This window comes from Oryzias latipes, chromosome 8 (assembly GCF_002234675.1).
Source record: "Oryzias latipes chromosome 8, ASM223467v1".
Classification (NCBI taxonomy): Eukaryota; Metazoa; Chordata; class Actinopteri; order Beloniformes; family Adrianichthyidae; genus Oryzias; species Oryzias latipes.
Window position 1 is genome coordinate 24,867,715 of NC_019866.2, and position 19,976 is coordinate 24,887,690.

General features: G+C 42.1%; 1 protein-coding gene and 1 long non-coding RNA gene across 4 annotated transcripts; both read left to right on the forward strand.

The window, feature by feature from the left end:
• The first annotated feature begins 4,521 nt into the window (after positions 1 to 4,521).
• Positions 4,522 to 5,384, forward strand: LOC110014363. The gene is made up of 3 exons (XR_002289465.2): positions 4,522 to 4,607; positions 4,682 to 4,743; positions 4,839 to 5,384. It is a non-coding gene; the product is annotated as an uncharacterized LOC110014363 (long non-coding RNA).
• A 2,112-nt stretch (positions 5,385 to 7,496) lies between these two features.
• Positions 7,497 to 13,507, forward strand: LOC111947792. 3 transcript variants are annotated; one of them, XM_023957859.1, is made up of 3 exons: positions 7,497 to 12,505; positions 12,580 to 12,641; positions 12,737 to 13,507. In XM_023957859.1, the coding sequence occupies exon 1, from the start codon at positions 9,342 to 9,344 to the stop codon at positions 12,186 to 12,188; it is 2,847 nt and encodes a 948-aa protein (XP_023813627.1). In that variant the 5' UTR covers positions 7,497 to 9,341; the 3' UTR covers positions 12,189 to 12,505; positions 12,580 to 12,641; positions 12,737 to 13,507. The 3 variants fall into 3 exon arrangements, with proteins under 3 accessions (XP_023813627.1, XP_023813625.1, XP_023813626.1); XM_023957857.1 differs by having other exon boundaries at positions 7,497 to 12,641; XM_023957858.1 differs by having other exon boundaries at positions 12,580 to 12,777.
• Positions 13,508 to 19,976: the final 6,469 nt, after the last annotated feature.

The following is a 19,976-nucleotide window of genomic DNA, read 5'->3' on the forward strand; positions in this document are numbered from 1 at the left end:
CCAACCCGGTTTATCCTTTGGGGTCACGGGGCGGCTGGAGTCTAACCCGGGGTGGAGGCGGGGTTCACCCCGGACATGCCCCCAGTCTGTCGCAGGACAGGAAGAAGTACATTTACATGTAAATACCTCTGACACTTCATTGTGTTATTCATTGTGTTTTAGTGCCATTTGTTATCTGTTATCTTATGGTAATAAAGCCCTTTTCTTGTCATGGGATGCATTAAAGTTCCGTCTTCTTCTGGATGCAGTTTTCCAACCTTAAAACAGAAATTACTGGCTCACTTTAAAACCTTTTCATGGTCATAATTGTATTTTTTTTATATATATGTCTCACAAAGAGGGGCAAGGTCCCTTTTAGCTGCCAGTGTTATCTAGGCCCTTTTTTATGAATCCTCCTTAACTTGTTTCAAGAAAACTTTACTGATTTTTGTATTTAGGGTTACTGACAACGAGAAAAAGGTGCGACCTTTGACCCAACAGGAGGGCAGATGAAAGAAAAGGCAGAGAGAGGGAGAACATGGAAAGACCAACCAAAAAAAATCAACAGAATTCCACCCATGAAGATTTCCTCTGCTGCAAACAGCGGTTTAAAGCAGGAGAGGCTGGTGGATCAGCATACCGACACTTCTCTATGTCTTCATGGTGGTGCATGTGGCTCAGAGGGCTGAACACCCACCATTTAAAAAAAAACAGGATTTACATTCATCGCATTCTGGCGAGACACCCCACCCCACAAACTGCACAGAGATCTTTAAACAAAAGTGTCACTAAAAGCTCTGTGACGTCATCAAACTTCTATTTGCATTGTGGATGTGGAACAAAACATCCCTTTGTAAATGCAGGAAGGTAAATGAACCCAACGGTTCGCCGTGTTTGTCCGCTTTGAAATCCGAGCAGCCAAACCCGGCACGAGCCGGGAAGGTCTGGCCGTGTTGGTCGGGCTGGTGACCTGCTGGACTGGGCTGTGGTGAAGAGGTCGTCACCTTAGAACCACAGCACATTTATGCCTCATGCCATCAAGTGACAAAACATTTGAACCTCTTTCTGTAAACTTGATACAAACTAGGAAGTATCGAATGTTGCAGTTCCTCCAATGGCCACTAGAGGCTGGTTACAGAGGGAAACAACTTCCCATTGACACCCCCCCCCCCCTAAAAATAAATGCATGAACTGGTTTCAAATTGGTTTCAAAACCTAGGAGTTAGTGGGAACTTCCTGTTTGGAACATGAGGGGGGAGGGTTCCCTTTGTCCAGTTCTCATTTACAGACAATGGTTCCAACATGTCGACGCCTGTATAGTGAAAAAACTCACTTCTTTTTCTTGGAATCAGAAAAAAAATCTATTTTCTACGGCTGACGTCACACTCAGTAGGTCCAGTTCTCATATACAGTCGATGGGCATTACTCAAGAGCCACAGGGTGGGGTAATAGGAGTGGGGCAACAGTGAATCTGTTGATGCCAGATTTAAACTTACCACTCCTGTAAGTTGGACTGCAGATCCACCAGCACTGAATCCATGTTTCTGCAGCTACGAGCAGCTCATCCCTTCAAATGTCCTGTTTAGCCATAGAACACAGTCAAACCTTTGACATCAACTTGGAGAGTTTGACGTTGTTACGTACAAAGTACAGCCAGCGGGTCTCATGCTCCCGGCGCCGCCCCTTTCTGATCATCCACCTGCAGACAAATACATCCATGAACATCTCTGTTTTCTTGGTCTGAGTTATAATCTGGATCTACACTGGACGGACGGATGGATCTGATGTTGCTGCCGTTATTGTATCACCGCTGATGTTAGGCTGGGGTGTGAGGGGCTGTAAGCTAGCAGGAGAGAGTGAGAACAAAGAGACTGGCTATTTTTTTACTCTTTTATTTACAGTTTACACTTTAAAAATGAACTAGACGGCCTCACAGTAGGATTGTGCGACAGTGTTGCAACAGGTTTACAACGGCTTAAAACACAATTTAGCCATCAACAATATAGTTTTTTTAAAAAGCCGGGGAAGCATATTTTTTGTTTTACAAACAAAAATTTGAAGAACACGGGCTGCATTTGGCCCACAGGCAAAACATACCTGGTCTTTTTCTTATTTGTCTCCAAATCGGAGTCGTCTGGGTCAACAGTTGGTTGATTACACCTAAATGTGTTTCAAGGACAACTATAAACAGTCAGAGGATGCTCAAAATCTATGAACATAGAACCAGGGTAACCCTTGTTCTATCCTAGACACTTTAACATTGGGAGTTGGGTCATCTAGACCCACTAGACAGAGCTCTGAACCTTTTTCCTTCAATGAATTGGGATCTTCACTGGTGTCCATGGATTACATGAAATCTTTCCACCTTTATCCACCTTTGTCATGGTGGGGAGAACATGTCAATGGAAGGGGGGGGTCATCTAAGATAGCACAAGGGTTAAGGAAGACGGCAGGCTCCACACATCCATCATCAGACAGATTAGTAGAATATTTTAAAGTACATAAAAAACAATAAATTACCTTTATAAAACTGAAATGATTTTGCTTCAAAAGTATTTTATACTGGTTAAAAAAATAGTTAATGCATGGTGAAGTGGTTAATGCTCTCACCTCAAAGTGAAAAGGACTTTTCTGCCCCCCCCCCGCGTTTCATTAACCCTATCAGAGAACTGGACTGAATGAGCGGGACGTCATTCATAGAAAATGGTTATCTCCGGTTCCAACCAAATAAAGTCCATTTAGTCGCCATTTGTTGCGATATGGACGCCGCCATGTTGTAACCAGACGTCCTCAGTAAGCTGTGAATGGTCCAAGTCGGTCTGAATCTGCAACCACTTTCTCTAATCAGGAGTGAGCTTGTTAGAAAGCCACACCCCTCCACTAAAAGCAGGCCCAGGAAAAGTCTAACCTAACATCCGGTAATCAGCAGCAAATAAGGCAGGATTTCTGGAAAACCAGCAGGATCTCCAGGCCTGGATTTGGGGACCCCTGCTCTACACCGTCTTGGATCCAGTTTGTTAAATCATCTCTTTTTAACAAGTACATGTTATTTTCCACTTTGCCAAGGAGAATCATCCACCTCTTCTTGTTCACATCAACGACCTCCATGACCCTCCTCTTTGGTCTTCCTCTCTGTCCTGGTAGCTCCAACCTCAACATCATCACTGCTCCTCCTCTCAAACGTCTCCATCTGCTTCCCTGCATTTATATCCAGAATATCCATGATCTGTTCCCCTGATGGATCAAATCCTGATCCATCCTGGTCCCACAGAGAACCTCAACATCTTCATCTCTCCTCCAGCTCTTCCTCCTGACTGCATCAGAGTCTCTGAGCCAGCATCATGGCTGCTCTCACCACAGTTTTCTTCACCTTTCCTTTCATTCTGGATGACGCTCTTTAGTCACACATCATGCCTGAAACCTTCCTCCACCTGCTCATCTCTCCACCTCTTTCCTACACTCTGCTGTTCTGGACTGTTAACCCTAAAAACTTTAACTCCTCCGCGTTCTCCACCTCTTCTCTCTGTAACCTCATTGTTCCTCTTCAGTTCCTCTCATTTGCACACAGATTCTCTGTCCTGCTGCAGCTTCATCCTCTCCTTTGCAGATAAAACCTCCTCCTCTGTAGATGTTCCTCCACCTGCTCTCACTTCAGATCACAGTGTCATCAGCAAACATCCACAGATTCCTGTCTAACCTCGTCCGTCCATCACCACCGCAGACTGCAGCTCCTCTCTGTCAGACCTTCTCTAGATCTACAGAGACATGAAGCAGCTCCTTCTGGGCTTCTCTGTTCTTCTATCAGCATCCTCAAAGTGGATGTTACATCTGTGGTTCTCTCTCTCTGCATGAACCTGTTGTTCACAAATATTCTCTTCTGACTCCAGTCTAGCTTCCTCTTTCCCACAATTCATTGTGATTCATTAGTTCCATTCCTCTGTAGTTTTTCTGCACTTCCTCCTTCCTTTTGGAAATGAAACCAGAACATTTTTCTGCCGTTCTTCATGCTCCTCCCACCCACCTTCCACATCTTGTTTAACAGTCCAATCAGAAACTTTTCCACCTCCTCTCCTAATCTCTTCCACACCTCCACAGGTTTGCTGTCAGGACCACCTGGATTTCCAGTCTTCCTCCTCTTCTTCCTCACGTCATCCTTACTGATCTTTGCTTCCTCCTGCCAACGGCTTCCTCTTCTCCTCGGTCTTCTCTGACTCGTTCCTCATCCATCCATTTTTCAAAGTTCTCCTTCCATCTTTCCATCACACTTGGAGAAGCCGTCCACAGATTCCCAGCTCTGTTCCGATCATCATAACCTGCTGCTCATCCTTCCATCTCTGTGTTTCTAGGAAGTGATGTTTGTCAAACAAAAGTCACAATTTTGAAATTAATTTTAAAATTCTGCAAACAAAAGGTTCTGTTTTAAAAGTTAAATTTCCAAATTGCAAATGAAAATATTTGTAACAGTCCCAAACATTTATGTGTTTATTCTGTTGTTCTAAATTATATTTTAATTTGCGCCATCTAGTGGTTAGAGCATGTGGAACAAAGTTCAATTAAAGTTCCACACGGACTCATTTAACTACGCACACAGCTATCAGCGCATTGCTGGAGCCACGTGAAGATCTCCGGTAAGATCGTTAGAAATCACATCGATGTATAACAGAATTATCAATGTAATAATTTGTTTATTGTACTTATTTAGAAAGTTAAAGGAAAGCTGAAGCCAAATGAGTAATTAGCCCCTCGTGGATGTCAGCCCACGAGGTTTGTGTGCTTTTATTTGTATAATTTAAGATTCATATTTTGTAAGCTGTAGAATTATTTTTGATGCATATTTGTGTTTTTTATTTTGCTGCCAGTTCTCACGGGTTGTGAAGACCAATAAACCCTGTTTTAAACACCTCGTGCTCATGCTAATTCCTCGAGGGTGCTACAGTGAGAACTCTTCTGCTCCGCATGGGTAGACGAGACGGTGCCAGCGCCGAGAGGGACAACAGCGCCACCCTGCGACGGCCAAATGCACAACACCGAACTTCAGGTTCCCAAAGATGAATGTTGCATCAAGGACTCCGATTAATATTAGTTAATATGAAAGTATAACCGTCGTGAAGAGACTGCAATAAGAAACGGGATATTTTTCGTTTCTGTTTAATCGAAGGGACTGAGATAATTTTTTTTTCTTTTCCTGTTCAAGTTTAAGTGATTTGTTCAATAGTGAAATTTATCTAAGTAACCTGTTTATTGTTCATATTTAGCGATTCATAGTTAACAGGAATTAGATGTAATATTTGCCTATTCAAGACAAGTTATTGTTGCTTACTGCACACAGTGGTTTAAGTTCAATATTTTATGTTGCATTAGAAAATTAAGACATTTTGCAGTACTGTTGAGGCCTGTTCACACCGGGACGAATTTCGCCGGCGATTTTCGCCGACGTTTAACGCCTCGTGACTAAACAAAGGGCACCAATGTGAGTGTGCACACCGAGGCGAAAAAACGGCAAGCGCCAAAGCGTCAAAAAAAAAAAAGGCCTCGGGTTCGTTTTTTTTTTTCGACGCGTCGCGTAGAAATCTATTCGACCGATGAGAATGGCGCTTTTGCACACGTGTCTGGAGCTTCTGAAGTTACAGTAAAACACAACTTGGGGGCGCTCAAACACAAAACTGCCTTGCTGAGCACACATACCAGCGAAGAAGTTAGACGCCAAGTAGCGTCTACACTGCCGCGAAGAAGTAATGACGGACATTCTTAAATATCCCCGAACCAAGCACCAGTTGGAGCTACTGATGCTTGAAATATTCATGTTTTCTTTGTATGATTCTGACAAGCGCGTAAATACTTGCTATCTTCTTCTGAGTGAAAAGCGACTTTAAGAATCGTAAAGTTGCGCAGCGCCACCTTGTGTGCAGGAGTATTTCTGTTTACATTAAGCGCCATCTAATGTCAGGGAAGGAAATAGCATGTTCGCTCGGCTCATCGTCAGCGAAAATTGCCTGGGTGTGAACACAAAAGACGTGGCGAAAAACGCTGGCGAATAACGCCTGGCGAATATTCGTCCCGGTGTGTACAGGCCTTTAAGTTAAAGGTGCAGTAATTTAAACCAACTTTTTTCTATTTTCCCTACAAAGTACATAAAACTAAACCAGTATTTTAATCTTTAAAGTCAAACGCAAGCTTAAAAATGTCAAGATTGGATGTTTCATCTGAAGTTGGTGAAGATGATGTGACATTCAGGTTAAATGAGCAACCATCAGAAGCTGAGTGCGTTGGAGATGATATCCCCACTACCTCACAAGATGCACGAAAGAGCCAAAGAGTCCGTACGCTAACGGAAAAGGGGCAAGAGCTGCATGATGAGCAGGTAAAGAAGGCCGCACATCGTTTCAGCACGTGCTACGAGAAGTGGAAGGCTGTCATTAAAGAGAATAAGAAAGCTATAGATGGACAATGCTCAATGGATCTCCTGGATGAACACATCACAAAAGTAAACAGTGCTGCTACCAATGTGTGTGCTGCATATGATGATTTAAGACGCATTGACTCTCCTGACAATGACACAAGACGCAGGATGGATACCTGTGATGCAGTAACAAGGAGCATCATGGAAGCTGCTGAAAGATCCCAAACATTAAGAAACAGAGGTCAAAAGGATGAAGAAGTTTGGAAGGACGTAGAGTCAGTGTTCAAGTCTGCTGCTTCTGCAAGGTTAAGTGTTAAATCTCATCAGTCCAAAGACTTCTTCCAAGTGTTCAAGCAGACACTCCAGCAAGAGACAAGAGGCAGCAGCTGAAGTTGCCGCAAATGAAGCTGCCTTAGAAGTTCAACTGGAACAAGAAAATCGAATTAGGGAAATTGAAAAACAAGAAGCAGAAATTGCACAGAAACAACGAGAGCTGGAAGCAAAGCGCAGAGAAGTGGATCGACTGGAAACAATCAAAAGGCTTCAAGCTGCTAAAGCAAGACAAAGAGTATATGAGCAGAGTGAAAGTTCAGATGAAGACACGTATGATGTGCTCCACCAGCAAACCTCTGGTAAGGAAAAAAGGGTTAAGTCAGAAACCAGTAGCTTACCCCTCAGACCTCCTTTCCCACCTCAAAATGTGATCTCCACTCCAGAAGTAAACACAACAGAGCTGGTAAGAGCCTTCGCAGAATCTCTCAACGCAAATCGTCTCCCGGTCCCAGAGCCAACTAAATTCAATGGTGACCCACTCAGATACAACGACTGGAAGATTTCATTTCTGACTCTTGTTGACAGGAAAGCTTTACCAGCCGAAGAGAAGACATACTATTTGCGGAAGTATGTAAGTGGACATGCAAGGAAAGCCATAGAAAGTTACTTTTTGCTGGGTACAGAATCTGCCTACAATGCAGCATGGACAGTTCTTGAAGACAGGTATGGCAATCCATTCCTCATTGCTAAGGCATTTAGAGACAAACTTGACGCATGGCCAAAGATCAGTTCCAAGGGCAGTGTGGAACTTCAAGAATATGCTGACTTTCTTCGCAGTTGTAATGCAGCCATGCCACACATCAAAGGTCTCGAAGTACTAAATGACTGCAATGAAAACCAAAAAATGCTTGCAAAACTTCCTGACTGGCTCACATCAAGGTGGAACAGAAAGGTTACAGAAGTCCAAGAACAGAGCCACATATTTCCAAGTTTCAGCGATTTTGTTGCGTTCATCTCATGTGAAGCCAAAATTGCATGTAATCCCATAACTTCTCTCTATGCTCTGAAACCAAGAGAAAATGAGAAAACAAAGTTACAAACAACCAGGACTCATGGCGCAAAGGTCATGGCACTGAACTCCAATGAAAGGGCTGTCAGTTTAAGCTGTGTCTATTGTGAGAAAGCAGGTCACAGTCTGCAGAAATGTTTCAAATTCATGAATGAGAACATTGGAGAAAGACTGAAGTTTGCACAAGAGAAGAAGTTATGCTCTGGCTGTTTGAAGTTGGGCCATCGCTCCAAGGATTGTCACAACAGAGAAACCTGTGACACATGTAAGAAAAAACATCCAACATGTCTTCACGACACACGGACTAAAGAAGAGCGAACTCGGACAAAGAACAATGAAGCAAGGAGCACTGATAAAACAAAACAAAGGAAACCAGATTCAACACTACAAGATAACAATTTCACACAAACAAGTGAAGCAACTTCTAACAGAGTAATGCAGAATGTCAAGGATACTCACACATCCTCTATTGTTCCTGTGTGGGTTTCAGCTGAAAGTGAGCCAGAGCGTGAAGTTCTAGTGTATGCACTTCTTGATACACAGAGCGACACGACCTTCATTTTACAGGAAACTGCCAGAGCCTTGCACACTGTAAATGAGGTTGTTCAGCTAAGGCTTACTACAATGTCATCAAGAAATACTGTTGTTACCTGTCACAAGCTCTCTGGTTTACAAGTAAGAGGATTTTACTCAAATCAGATCATCCCTCTGCCAGTAACATATGCCAGAGACTTCATTCCAGCGAATCGGGATCACATTCCAACACCAGCAACTGCCAAGGCATGGCCCCATCTTGAACACATTGCAGATGAAATCGCTCCACTCCAAAGTTGTGATGTTGGTCTTCTGATTGGTTATAACTGCCCACAAGCACTCATACCCCGTGAAGTGGTTTCTGGCAAGGAAAATCAGCCCTTTGGACAAAAAACTGATCTGGGCTGGAGTATCGTGGGCTTTGGCATTCCATGTCTTGATTATGGTGATGCCTTTGGAGTAAGCCACAAAGTCATTGTGAAGCAAGTGGTTCCAGGTGTTCAACCATCTTCAAGGTTCACCAATGAAGTGCATTACGTGTGCAGAACTCAAATAAAGGAAATGGTCTCACCTGCTAATGTAATCAAGCTGCTGGAGTCTGACTTTGCAGAAAGAGCTGCAGAAGATGTTAAGATCTCCCAAGAAGATCTCAGGTTTCTGACAAAGATGAAGGAAGGCATCAGGCTCAAGGAGAATGGACATTTTGAGATGCCACTTCCGTTTAAGAGTGACAAACCTAACTTACCTGACAACAAATCATGTGCCATACATAGGCTCAGATGTTTGGAAAGAAAGTTGAGAAGAAACAAGCAATACTACATGGATTACAAGAAGTTCATGGAAGAAATCATCGCTCACGGCGACACTGAAAAGGTTCCTGAGCAAGACATCAACAATACCCCAGCATGGTACATTCCACACCATGGGGTGTACCACCCACAGAAACCAGGAAAGATTCGCATTGTCTTTGATGGCTCTGCTAAGTTTCAAGGAACATCCATTAATGACCATCTTTTGACTGGCCCAGAGCTTACAAACACCCTGCTCGGAGTATTGTGTCGTTTCCGTTGAAGCCCAGTGGCTATAATGTGCGATATTGAACGCATGTTTCACCAGTTTCACGTGTGTGCTGCTGACCAAGACTACCTACGGTTCTTATGGTGGGAGAATGGCGACCTCGACACCCCATGTACCATCTACAGAATGAAAGTTCATCTGTTCGGTGCGGCATCTTCTCCAGGCTGCGCTAACTATGGCCTCAAACATCTGGCAGCTGAAGGAGAAGGACGCTTCAGTAAGGAAACAGTGAAGTTTATAAAAACAAACTTCTATGTCGACGATGGCTTAGCAAGTGTTGATACGGAAAGCCAAGCAGTACAGTTAGTCAAAGAGGCACGTGAACTCTGCAGCACAGGCAAACTTCGATTACACAAGTTCATATCAAACAGCACAAAGGTCTTGTATTCCCTTCCAAAGGAAGAATGTTTAGTATCTGCCAAAAATAAGGACATGGCATTGAGTGAAATCCACATAGAGAGAGCACTAGGCGTGCAATGGTGTGTGGAATCAGACCAGTTCCAGTTCAGAGTGACTGTTAAGGAAAATCCACTCACTCGAAGAGGAGTTTTATCCACAGTCGCCTCTGTGTTCGATCCACTTGGATTTGTGTCACCCTTCATCCTGCTAGGAAAGCAGATCCTGCAGCAGATGTGTCGAGATAAACTCAGCTGGGATGACACCTTACCTGAAAATCTTCGACCTCAGTGGGAATCTTGGCTGCTTGATCTAAGGAATTTGGCAAAGGTAAAGATTCAAAGATGCTACACTCCAAATAACTTCAAGGCAGAGCATTATGAACTGCACCATTTCTATGACGCCAGTACTTCTGGATACGGCATGTGTACCTACCTCAGAGCAGTAAGCACATCTGGTGAAGTCCACTGTTCCTTGGTGATGGGAAGATCAAGAGTTCCACCATCGAAAGTTACAACCATTCCCCGACTTGAGTTGTCAGCTGCTGTAGTTGCTGTTCGCACTGGTGATATGCTGAAAAAGGAACTGGAAGTTGAAATGTTGCAAGAAACCTACTGGACCGATTCAAAGGTTGTTCTAGGATACATCGCGAATGAAGCCAGGAGGTTCCATGTTTTTGTTGCAAACAGAGTTGAACGTATCAAACAAAGCACAGAGCCTGAACAGTGGAGGTATGTGGCGTCTGAAGAGAACCCAGCAGACCATGCCTCTAGAGGTCTTACAGCTGAACAACTTATAGCCTCAAACTGGTTTCAAGGTCCAGATTTTCTCTGGCAGAAGGTCATGTCCAGTGGTGAGATCAAGGTGGGAGAGATATCAAGCAGTGATCCGGAAGTCAAGAAGGTTCAGGTGCTCAAGACACAAGCCAAAGAACAAATATCTCTTCTGGATCGCATACACAAGTTCTCAGACTGGTCAAGAATGATCAAAGCCATTGCTAGACTCAAGCGCCTTGCAAAGGAAGTGAAGGAACGCAAGAGAAGATCTTGTGAAGTCAGTAATGTGGAAGAAAGAAGGGAAGCAGAGCTGACAGTTATCAGAATGGTTCAAGATGCTGCCTTCTCGCATGAAATAAAGTCCCTTCAAAATCCCACATCAATACAAACCAAAGACATTGTCAAAAAGTTACATAAATTGAGTGCATTTCTGGATGACCAAGGCTCACTTCGAGTTGGAGGACGTCTCAAGCATGCTGCTTTACATTCTAATATCAAGCATCCAGTTATCTTACCAAGAGACCGCCATGTGTCAATGTTACTCATCAAGCATTACCATGAGAAAACATACCATCAAGGACGAGGGATCACTATGAACAAGCTCCGCGCAAGTGGATATTGGATCCTTGGGTGCAGCAAGGTTGTATCCTCTTATATCCACAGATGTGTTAAATGCAGAAAGTTCAGGAGATGCACAGAACAGCAGAAAATGGCAGACCTCCCGGAAGATCGGATGGAGACTACTCCACCATTCACCTACTGTGGGATGGACTGCTTTGGTCCTTTTTATGTCAAGGAAGGCAGGAAGGAGCTAAAGCGCTACGGCTTGTTAATCACCTGCATGTGCTCTAGAGCAGTGCACATAGAAATGCTTGATGATTTAACCACCGATGCCTTCATCAATGCACTGCGTGCATTCATCGCCATAAGAGGCTCAGTTCGTCAGATAAGATGTGATCAGGGAACAAACTTTGTTGGTGCAAGAAATGAGTTTGCAGAGGCATTCAAGGAAATGGACCAAATCAAGCTGGAAAATCTGGAATGCGAGTTTCTCATGAACACCCCAGCTTCAAGTCATATGGGTGGTGTCTGGGAACGACAAATCCGCACCATAAGAAGTGTTCTGTCATCCATCCTTGAACAATCAGCTAAACAACTTGACAGCTCCTCTCTAAGAACTTTCCTTTATGAAGTCATGGCAGTGATAAATAGTCGACCTCTTACCACAGATCAACTATGTGACCCATCAAGCCCAGAACCTCTGACGCCAAACCACATATTGACCATGAAGTCCACAATCATCTCTCCACCACCAGGCAAGTTTGTCAAGGAAGATCTTTATCTTCAGAAGAGGTGGCGTCGTGTTCAACTCCTTGCCAATACCTTTTGGACAAGATGGAAAAAGGAGTACTTGCTGAATCTTCAAAGTAGGCAAAAATGGACTAAACAATACCGAAATGCCCAAATCAATGATATTGTACTTTTGAAAGATGAAATAACACCACGAAACCAGTGTAAGTTGGCAAAAATCGTTGATGTGTACCCTAGTAAGGATGAAAGAGTGAGAAAGGTCAAGCTACTGATGATTGATCGCTCTCTAGATGAAACAGGAAAGCGTATCTCCAAACCTGTTTACCTGGAAAGGCCCATTCAGAAGACAGTTGTCCTGTTGGAAGCAAATTAAGGAGACTGAACTCTTAATACTCTAAATAAAAGAGTAACAAGTCATATTCCATAATTAGTTCACAATTCATTGCATATTAAGAATAACTAGTTCATAAGTTTAAAAGAAATATTTAGTTCTATAAATCACAAGTGATTGGTGGGAGTGTAACAGTCCCAAACATTTATGTGTTTATTCTGTTGTTGTAAATTATATTTTAATTTGCGCCATCTAGTGGTGAGAGCATGTGGAACAAAGTTCAATTAAAGTTCCACACGGACTCATTTAACTACGCACACAGCTATCAGCGCATTGCTGCAGCCACGTGAAGATCTCCGGTAAGATCGTTAGAAATCACATCGATGTATAACAGAATTATCAATGTAATAATTTGTTTATTGTACTTATTTAGAAAGTTAAAGGAAAGTTGAAGCCAAATGAGTAATTAGCCCCTCGTGGATGTCAGCCCACGAGGTTTGTGTGCTTTTATTTGTATAATTTAAGATTCATATTTTGTAAGCTGTAGAATTATTTTTGATGCATATTTGTGTTTTTTATTTTGCTGCCAGTTCTCACGGGTTGTGAAGACCAATAAACCCTGTTTTAAACACCTCGTGCTCATGCTAATTCCTCGAGGGTGCTACAATATTCAATGTTTGTTAAAAAAAGTCCCGGCCATGCTTTCAAAGTGTCTCTCTTTAGTTACAAAAGCAGAGTCTGCTTCTTCTCCTCCCTAAAAGACACACAACACTCTTCCTTTCTCCACTTTCTCCGCTTGGTCCTATGTTCTGCTTTATACGTCTTCCTCTTCCTCACCAGCAGAGTCATCCCCTGTGGAATATTTCCTTTAAGGTAAGGAGCCTAATACTGCTGATAGAAAATAACAGCCACAGCCATTAAGGAGCACAGCTGTCATTCCTAACTGACCGGTTCATGTCAGAAGAAACGTTCACTCACCGTAGCATGATGTTGTGGATCCAGAGAAGACTTGAGAGTTTACAAAAACTACAACGTTACAAAAAGAAATCTCCACAGAGAGCAAAGCAAAGAAGCTCCAATCACCTCAGAGTAGAACTGAACTAGAGGAGCTAAAAACTGAACGCAAAGCAAAAGCCCAACAGAAGGAAATCCAAATACCTTTCAGTTCAGCCAGTGCCGAGCAAGTAACTGGATTGGTGAGCCAAGCAACAGAGGAGAGGAACTTCAGATCACAATCAACCTCTTAAATGATGGCAAGCAGGTGTGTAGCACCTCACAGAGAGCCACAGGTGAGTGGGCGGGGTTCAGGGGACCCCCGGGCATCACACGGCTTGTGCTGGGCTCCATTTGAACACATCTTATCTGCCAACCCTCAAGTTTATCTTTTCTCTGTCCCAAAAAATGCAGTTCAGTGACTTTTTTTGATACACTGAATGAACTTTTACTTTTCATGAAACACAAGTGTCACCAGTTCACGGTTTCTATTCAGGTGTTTTAGAAAAACCTGGAGGTTCATCTTCAACTATTTAGTTATTTGGGGCATTTTTTGTTTTTTTTACTGAGGCACACGTTGATTTCTGCTGCTTTTGCTTATCCAGACTCTAAAATAGACAAAGAAGTCTTTACATTCAGTGATACTGATCCATCAGTTTATGTCTGTTTTTTATCAAAGCTTCCTTGTTTCACCCAAAAAAAAGAAGCAAAACCAAATCCTAATAACAATAAAACATCACTTTACCGACACATGCAGGCAATTCTGTAACGCATCAATACAGAAGAACAGTTAAATAAACAAGGGGGGGGGGGGGCTAATATGTTCTAAACCGCTTTATGAAGCGCCGAATGGCTTCATGGATTGGCAAACATCCACCTTTCATTTTATTTCCTACTAAACGAGCCGCGTGACGTGGGGGCTTAAAGAGAAAACAAAACCTGTCATGTCAGCAGGTGGAATTGTATCGTCTCTTAAATCATAAGCCTTTATGAATGGAATGGGATCAAAACACTTCCTTATAGATTTCATGGTGCCTTTCCACCCAAACAGAGCTGCTTGTGGCTCCCAGTTCATGGAAGAGACGCCAACACAGTTTCTACATTAAAAATAAAAACATTCCTCTTTGGACAGACTTGTCAGACTAGCTAGTAATCAGAATATTTAACATGTTGCTCCCCCTACCTCACCTACTGTAATCAGGCTTGGGGGAATAATTACAATTTTCATTACATCTATTATATATATTTCTCTGCAGAGGAAGGATTGTTTCCTAAACCGGACCAGGCCGGCCCATTCCCCCTGCTTAGATGGAGGTTATATAGTGTTCATATTGATATTCTAAAAATGTCTATGAATATTATCACTATCCATTATAAGTACCATAGTGCATGAAACTTACTGTGAACATATTTGAGTTAAACTTCATAACAGTTAGTTGTTAATAGGCTGCCAGAACTTAGAAGCTGGGGAAAGTATGGTGCACTGGGGTTCTGTCATCTACTCTCATCTACTTCTCTCTTCTATTCTGGATCATTTATTTATCATTTACTTCTCCATTCCTCTGTTTGGTTCAGTGCGATTCCTGCATTGTCCCCCTTTCCCACTTCCCTCTGGGGGAGTGGGAGTGATTCCAGATTCCAGTTGGCTCATCCCTGCTCCTGCACCTGGCAGTGGATCCTCTGGCGCCCCCAGCCGTCCCCCCAACTCCATCTGGATGTAGCCCATCTGCTGGACTATTTAAATATGTAGTTGTAGAGTTAGATAAGTTAATTCTTCTCCGTGAGTTCTGGAACATCTTCTGTCCCTCCTTCATGTGGACACCCCTGAGGTTTCTGCTTTTTTCTGGAATCCGTTTTTTTAAGAGTTCTCCATTACAGAGAAGGAGGGTCTGAGAGCAGGGATGACCCATTTAATTGAATTCTATGACTTCATGTTCTAATACGATTACTGCTATGAAGCCCATTGAGACGACCACTGTTGTAATATCGGGCTTTATAAATAAGAATGAATTGTTCTGCTACTGCTTCATTGTTCCGCCGGTCCTGTTCATGCAGTTTTATAAGGTGACTGTGTTCATCTGCATTCAAACCTCAACAATATGTTTTCAATTACTATCAAAATAATGTTGTAAAATCCTCTTCTTGATGTTATTTCAGCTCCTAGCCATAAATAAAGTGGACTGACGCCTCTGGAAGGCGAGTTATCATGCAAACAGTTTACAGAGCAGAAGGGTCAGTAAAAAATGAATTATGAAATGTAAGCATCATTTCCTGTTTGTGTGAGAACATTAAAAAAAACAACAAAAGAGTTCAGTTTCTACCTTTGAGCTCATGATGGGACAGCATCAGTTACTTTAAATTCCAGTCATTCCCTCGTTCATCTAAAAGCACTAAAGTGGGAGCGGCTTCACATCAAGACACTGCTGTGTTGTTCTGTTGTGAATTCAGCTAAAGCTTTGCTGACTCACAGACTGGGAGTCCAAGTCATCAGGAAACAGATAAGTCAGGAAACCAGCTTCCTGCTGTGCCTGACAGACATAATCGAGGCATTTAAGCCGTGAGCAACATGCCTGCAGGCCACAGGGGATTAAAAACAGACACACAAAGGAGGAGGAGTCTCTGTCTCACACAGTATCATAGTAGAAATAGTTGAACCCTCACATGAAATCTGTGGCATCACTTTAACATCCAACATCACCAGAACGCACCGTTCATGCAGAACCCGGGTCAGGTCCAGACTGCAGCGCCACAAACCCTTCCAACAAAACGTCAGTGCAGAGAGCTTTTCTGCTTCAATGTGCACGTCTGCATCATGGAACCTTCAGGCGTGTTTGGAAATGTCCTGGAACATGGAAAGTGTTTGGGTTTTTTAAAAGGTGGTGGGGGGGGGCATCTTTACAATAGAGAGAGGGATCTGATGACGTTTTATCTACATGTATACATGTCATACACCGCTCAAAAAAATAAAGGGGACACTACAAAAACACATCCCAAACCAGAATGAAAGATTTTCGCTTTCATTTTTAGTTGCATGTGCTGACAACACAAACCACACAACAAATATTCATGGAAATGAAATGCATTTGCCTACGGAGGTCTGGATGTGGAATCAGACACAAAGTGAAAGTGGGAGAAAAAAAACTCACCACATCCAACTGTAACTGATGTAACTGTGCAGCCCCCTCTGTGGATTTATCTGAGGCCCAACAGAATACAAGTGGTTCAGAAATGATCTCAGAACCCAGTGTGTGATGCTTGAAGATGGAAAATTGGACTTAATGAACATCAGTTGTGGAGTCCCACAGGAGTCAATTTTGCCTCCTGTCCTTTTCACCATCCTCAACAATAACCTGGTTGTCGTTTACCAAATGAAAGTGATCATTTAACCCAGAAGGAAAACTGTCAATCATTCACAGCAGGAGCATGTATACCAACCCTGGAGACATCAAGGACCATCTACAGAATATGGAACAGTCCTTTGACATCATAACCATACCTGGAACTTGGTTCAGCTGCATCAAGGATGCAGAAATGGAAAACTTTACTGCGTTAACAGAGTAAACAAAAAAGAGTGGAGGAGTCTCAATGTGTGAAAAGAAAATAGGAAGTTTACAGTAATTGATGATTGGTTAGTTGATGGAATACTGGAATGTCTCACAACTGAAATATGTATGTAATGATTCAGGGAAAAATGTCATAAGGTGTGTTTAGAGGTCACCAGGGTCAAGCCTAGAAGTGTTCAGTGACTGGATGGAAAATAGAACAAAATATTATCCATCTGTGGAGACTTCATTATGGATCTGATAAACCCCAAACATAAAGCAACCGACGACATTATCAGCAGAATGTATGGAATGAAGAGATCATGAAGAGACCCAACAGAATCGCTGCTCAAAGTGCTGCTCTTATGGATAACTTATTTACAAATAATATAGAATACACTCACATGAGCGAACTGGTGACATAACTGATCATTTACCAGTTTTTAGACTATTTGACATCAATGTGAAGACAAAGAAAATTATTTAAAAAAAAGTCTACAAAAGGTTAAGAAATGAAAAAAAACTATGAGTTCTCTTATTAATGACTTATCCAGACAAAACTGGAACTCTGTGTACAGACAGAAAGATGTGGATGTCGCCTATGAATGTTTTTTAGACATATTTAGCTCACTTTACAATAAGAACTGTCCAATACAGATATGTCATAAAAGAATAAGACAACTGAAATAACAGTAAAAAAGTGTACTTCAATAATCTACTGAATGAAAATAAAAACAACGTGAAGCTAGTTTGGGAAATATTAAATAACATCATTAACAATGGGACAGAAAAAGCCAACATACCCAGATGACTTTACGATGAGAAGGGTCAAAGCTAGAACATCTATGAAGCAGCAAACGGCCTCAATAACTATTCTGTAAACGTGCATCCAGAGTTGGCAGCGGAAATTCAAAAATGCAAAACCAGCAAAGAAAAAAATCCACTATTGAAAGGATCCAACACTCAATCCTTCTCTCTGGTGTGAACCAAAATGAGCTGATCTCCATGTAAATCAATTCAAAAGGGAAAAACTCAAAGATTGTGAGGAGATAGATATGACAGTGAGGAAAAAGGTAAGACACTTGAGTAGACTGAAGGAATTAACTCAGTTGGGGTGAGATTATATAAACTCACTTCTTCCCGCTCCTTTTCAGGCAAAAAATGTGTGACTTTTTTTTTTAATCTATGCATTTCATCATTTCTGTAACAAGTGTGATAAATCTGTGTGAATTGTTTTATTGTGTTGACTACAATTATAAATAAAAATCAATCAAATGTCATCTTTATGCAGATGATACCATCATTCATGCAGTTGCTTCTTCCATCCGTCGCGCCGTGAATGAGCTTCAGGATGCCTTCCATCAACTTCAGTTTTCTCTTCATCAGTTACAGTTGATCTTAAATGGGGGGGGGGCACACCACATTTATGATGTTTCCAGGTCATGTGAACGAACACGACTCTCTGAAGGCTGATGTTCCTACACTGGATGGGGTGGAAGCTGAAAAAGTATCTACCTTTAAATATCTGGGTGTGGATTGATGACAAGCCGTCTTTTACCTCTCACACTGACCACTTGCTAAAGAATTTGAAGGCACTCCTGGGTTGTACTACAGAAACAAAACGTGTCTGAACCCCGGTGTGAGGAAAGAATAAAATAAACTCCTTTAGACCTTCTTCCTCCCAGTTTTGGACTGTGGGGACATTTTTTATATGAATGCTGCCTCTTTAACTCTCTGTAGTCTGGACACAGTTGATCGCATCGCTCTGAATTTTATCACAAACTCTGCTTGACTTGAAGTCAGGAGTCACAGCCACTGAATAATCCTCACCTATCAGGCCATTCTTGGTAAACCCGTGTCATCTTCTACGTCCCGCTAACAGTAAATATAATTCTCACTCTTCACTCAGATTGCTCTTCTGTGCTCCCAGATTCCACACAGAATCAGGAAAAACTGTCTTTTCTATTGCTGCTCCTATTTCCTGGAATAATATTCAAAACTCTCTGCGTCTATGTGACTGAATTCCTTTGAACTGCTTTATAGCAAAGCTTTTTGATCTTTTAAAAGAAAAAAAACATACAGACGTGGCGTCCTGGATGACCTGGGCCACTTGTGTGGGTCATAGACGCCGTCTCATGGTACCGCTGGAGTGACAGCACTGTCGGCATTCAAAGGTCACCCAAACATCAGCCAGAACCCATCAGGACGGAGACGTTTTCTGTGGTCACCACTCGCAGAAGCTTTATTGGAGGTGTCTGGCTGACCGCCTGTTGTTTCCACCTGTTGTCTGTTCCACTTACACAGGAACAGGTGAAGCTGATTTTCAGTCAGTGCTGCTTCCTGATTGGACAGTTTGAGTACACAGAAGTGGGATTGACTTGGAGTAACAGAGTTGTTTCTGTTCCCTTGATTCTGTAAGCAAAGTATAATATATATATACACATATTCTGTATTCCTGCAGATTACAGGTATATACATACTGAGACATTAAGAGCTTTAGGTATGAATTTAGTCATAAGAAGTTAGAATTTTCCGTCTTTTATCTGCATCTTTGATGACAAATAAAGAAAAGTCAGTCCTAAACGTTTATTTTTGTCTCATGCTTCCTGTCTGATCCTGCAGCTTATATGCAAACATTTTTTTGCATAAAGTATCTTCTCCATTAACCCTTATGCTGTCCTAGTCACTTTACCATTGGGAGTGGGTCATCTAGACCCACTAGACAGAGCTCTGAACCTTTTTTCTTCAATGATTTGTGATCTTCACTGGTGTCCATGGATTACATGAAATCTTTCCACCTTTATCCACCTTTGTCATGGTAGGGAGAACACGTCAATGTAAGGGTGGGGGGGTCATCTAAGATAGCACAAGGGTTAAATAAAGTTTTACTTAAGTCATGTTTTAGTTTTACTATAGTTTCTGAGATTTTTCTCACTGTATTTTAATCTTCAGGTGTTTGTTAAGCCTATGTCTATTAGGCCGTCCAACCATAACATTCATGACAAAAGGAAATGCAACCTCATCTATAAATAGGTGCATACAATAGCCCCCTCAGGTTGCAGAAGGCAAAATGAACCAATACATGTGGAAATAGAAGCCTTTCCTTCAACACTTCCATCTAGTGGTAGAGACGTGACATCACTGTCAAAGAGCATTTATTCACTCAAACCTTCAAGATTCCACAGCATCAGAATTTATCCTAAAACAGGAATATCACAGGTAAGCATCAAAAAGGAGATAATCAATAGAAGAGCTTTTTTATAATTCAATTCAAAACGTAAAAAATGTATGTAGA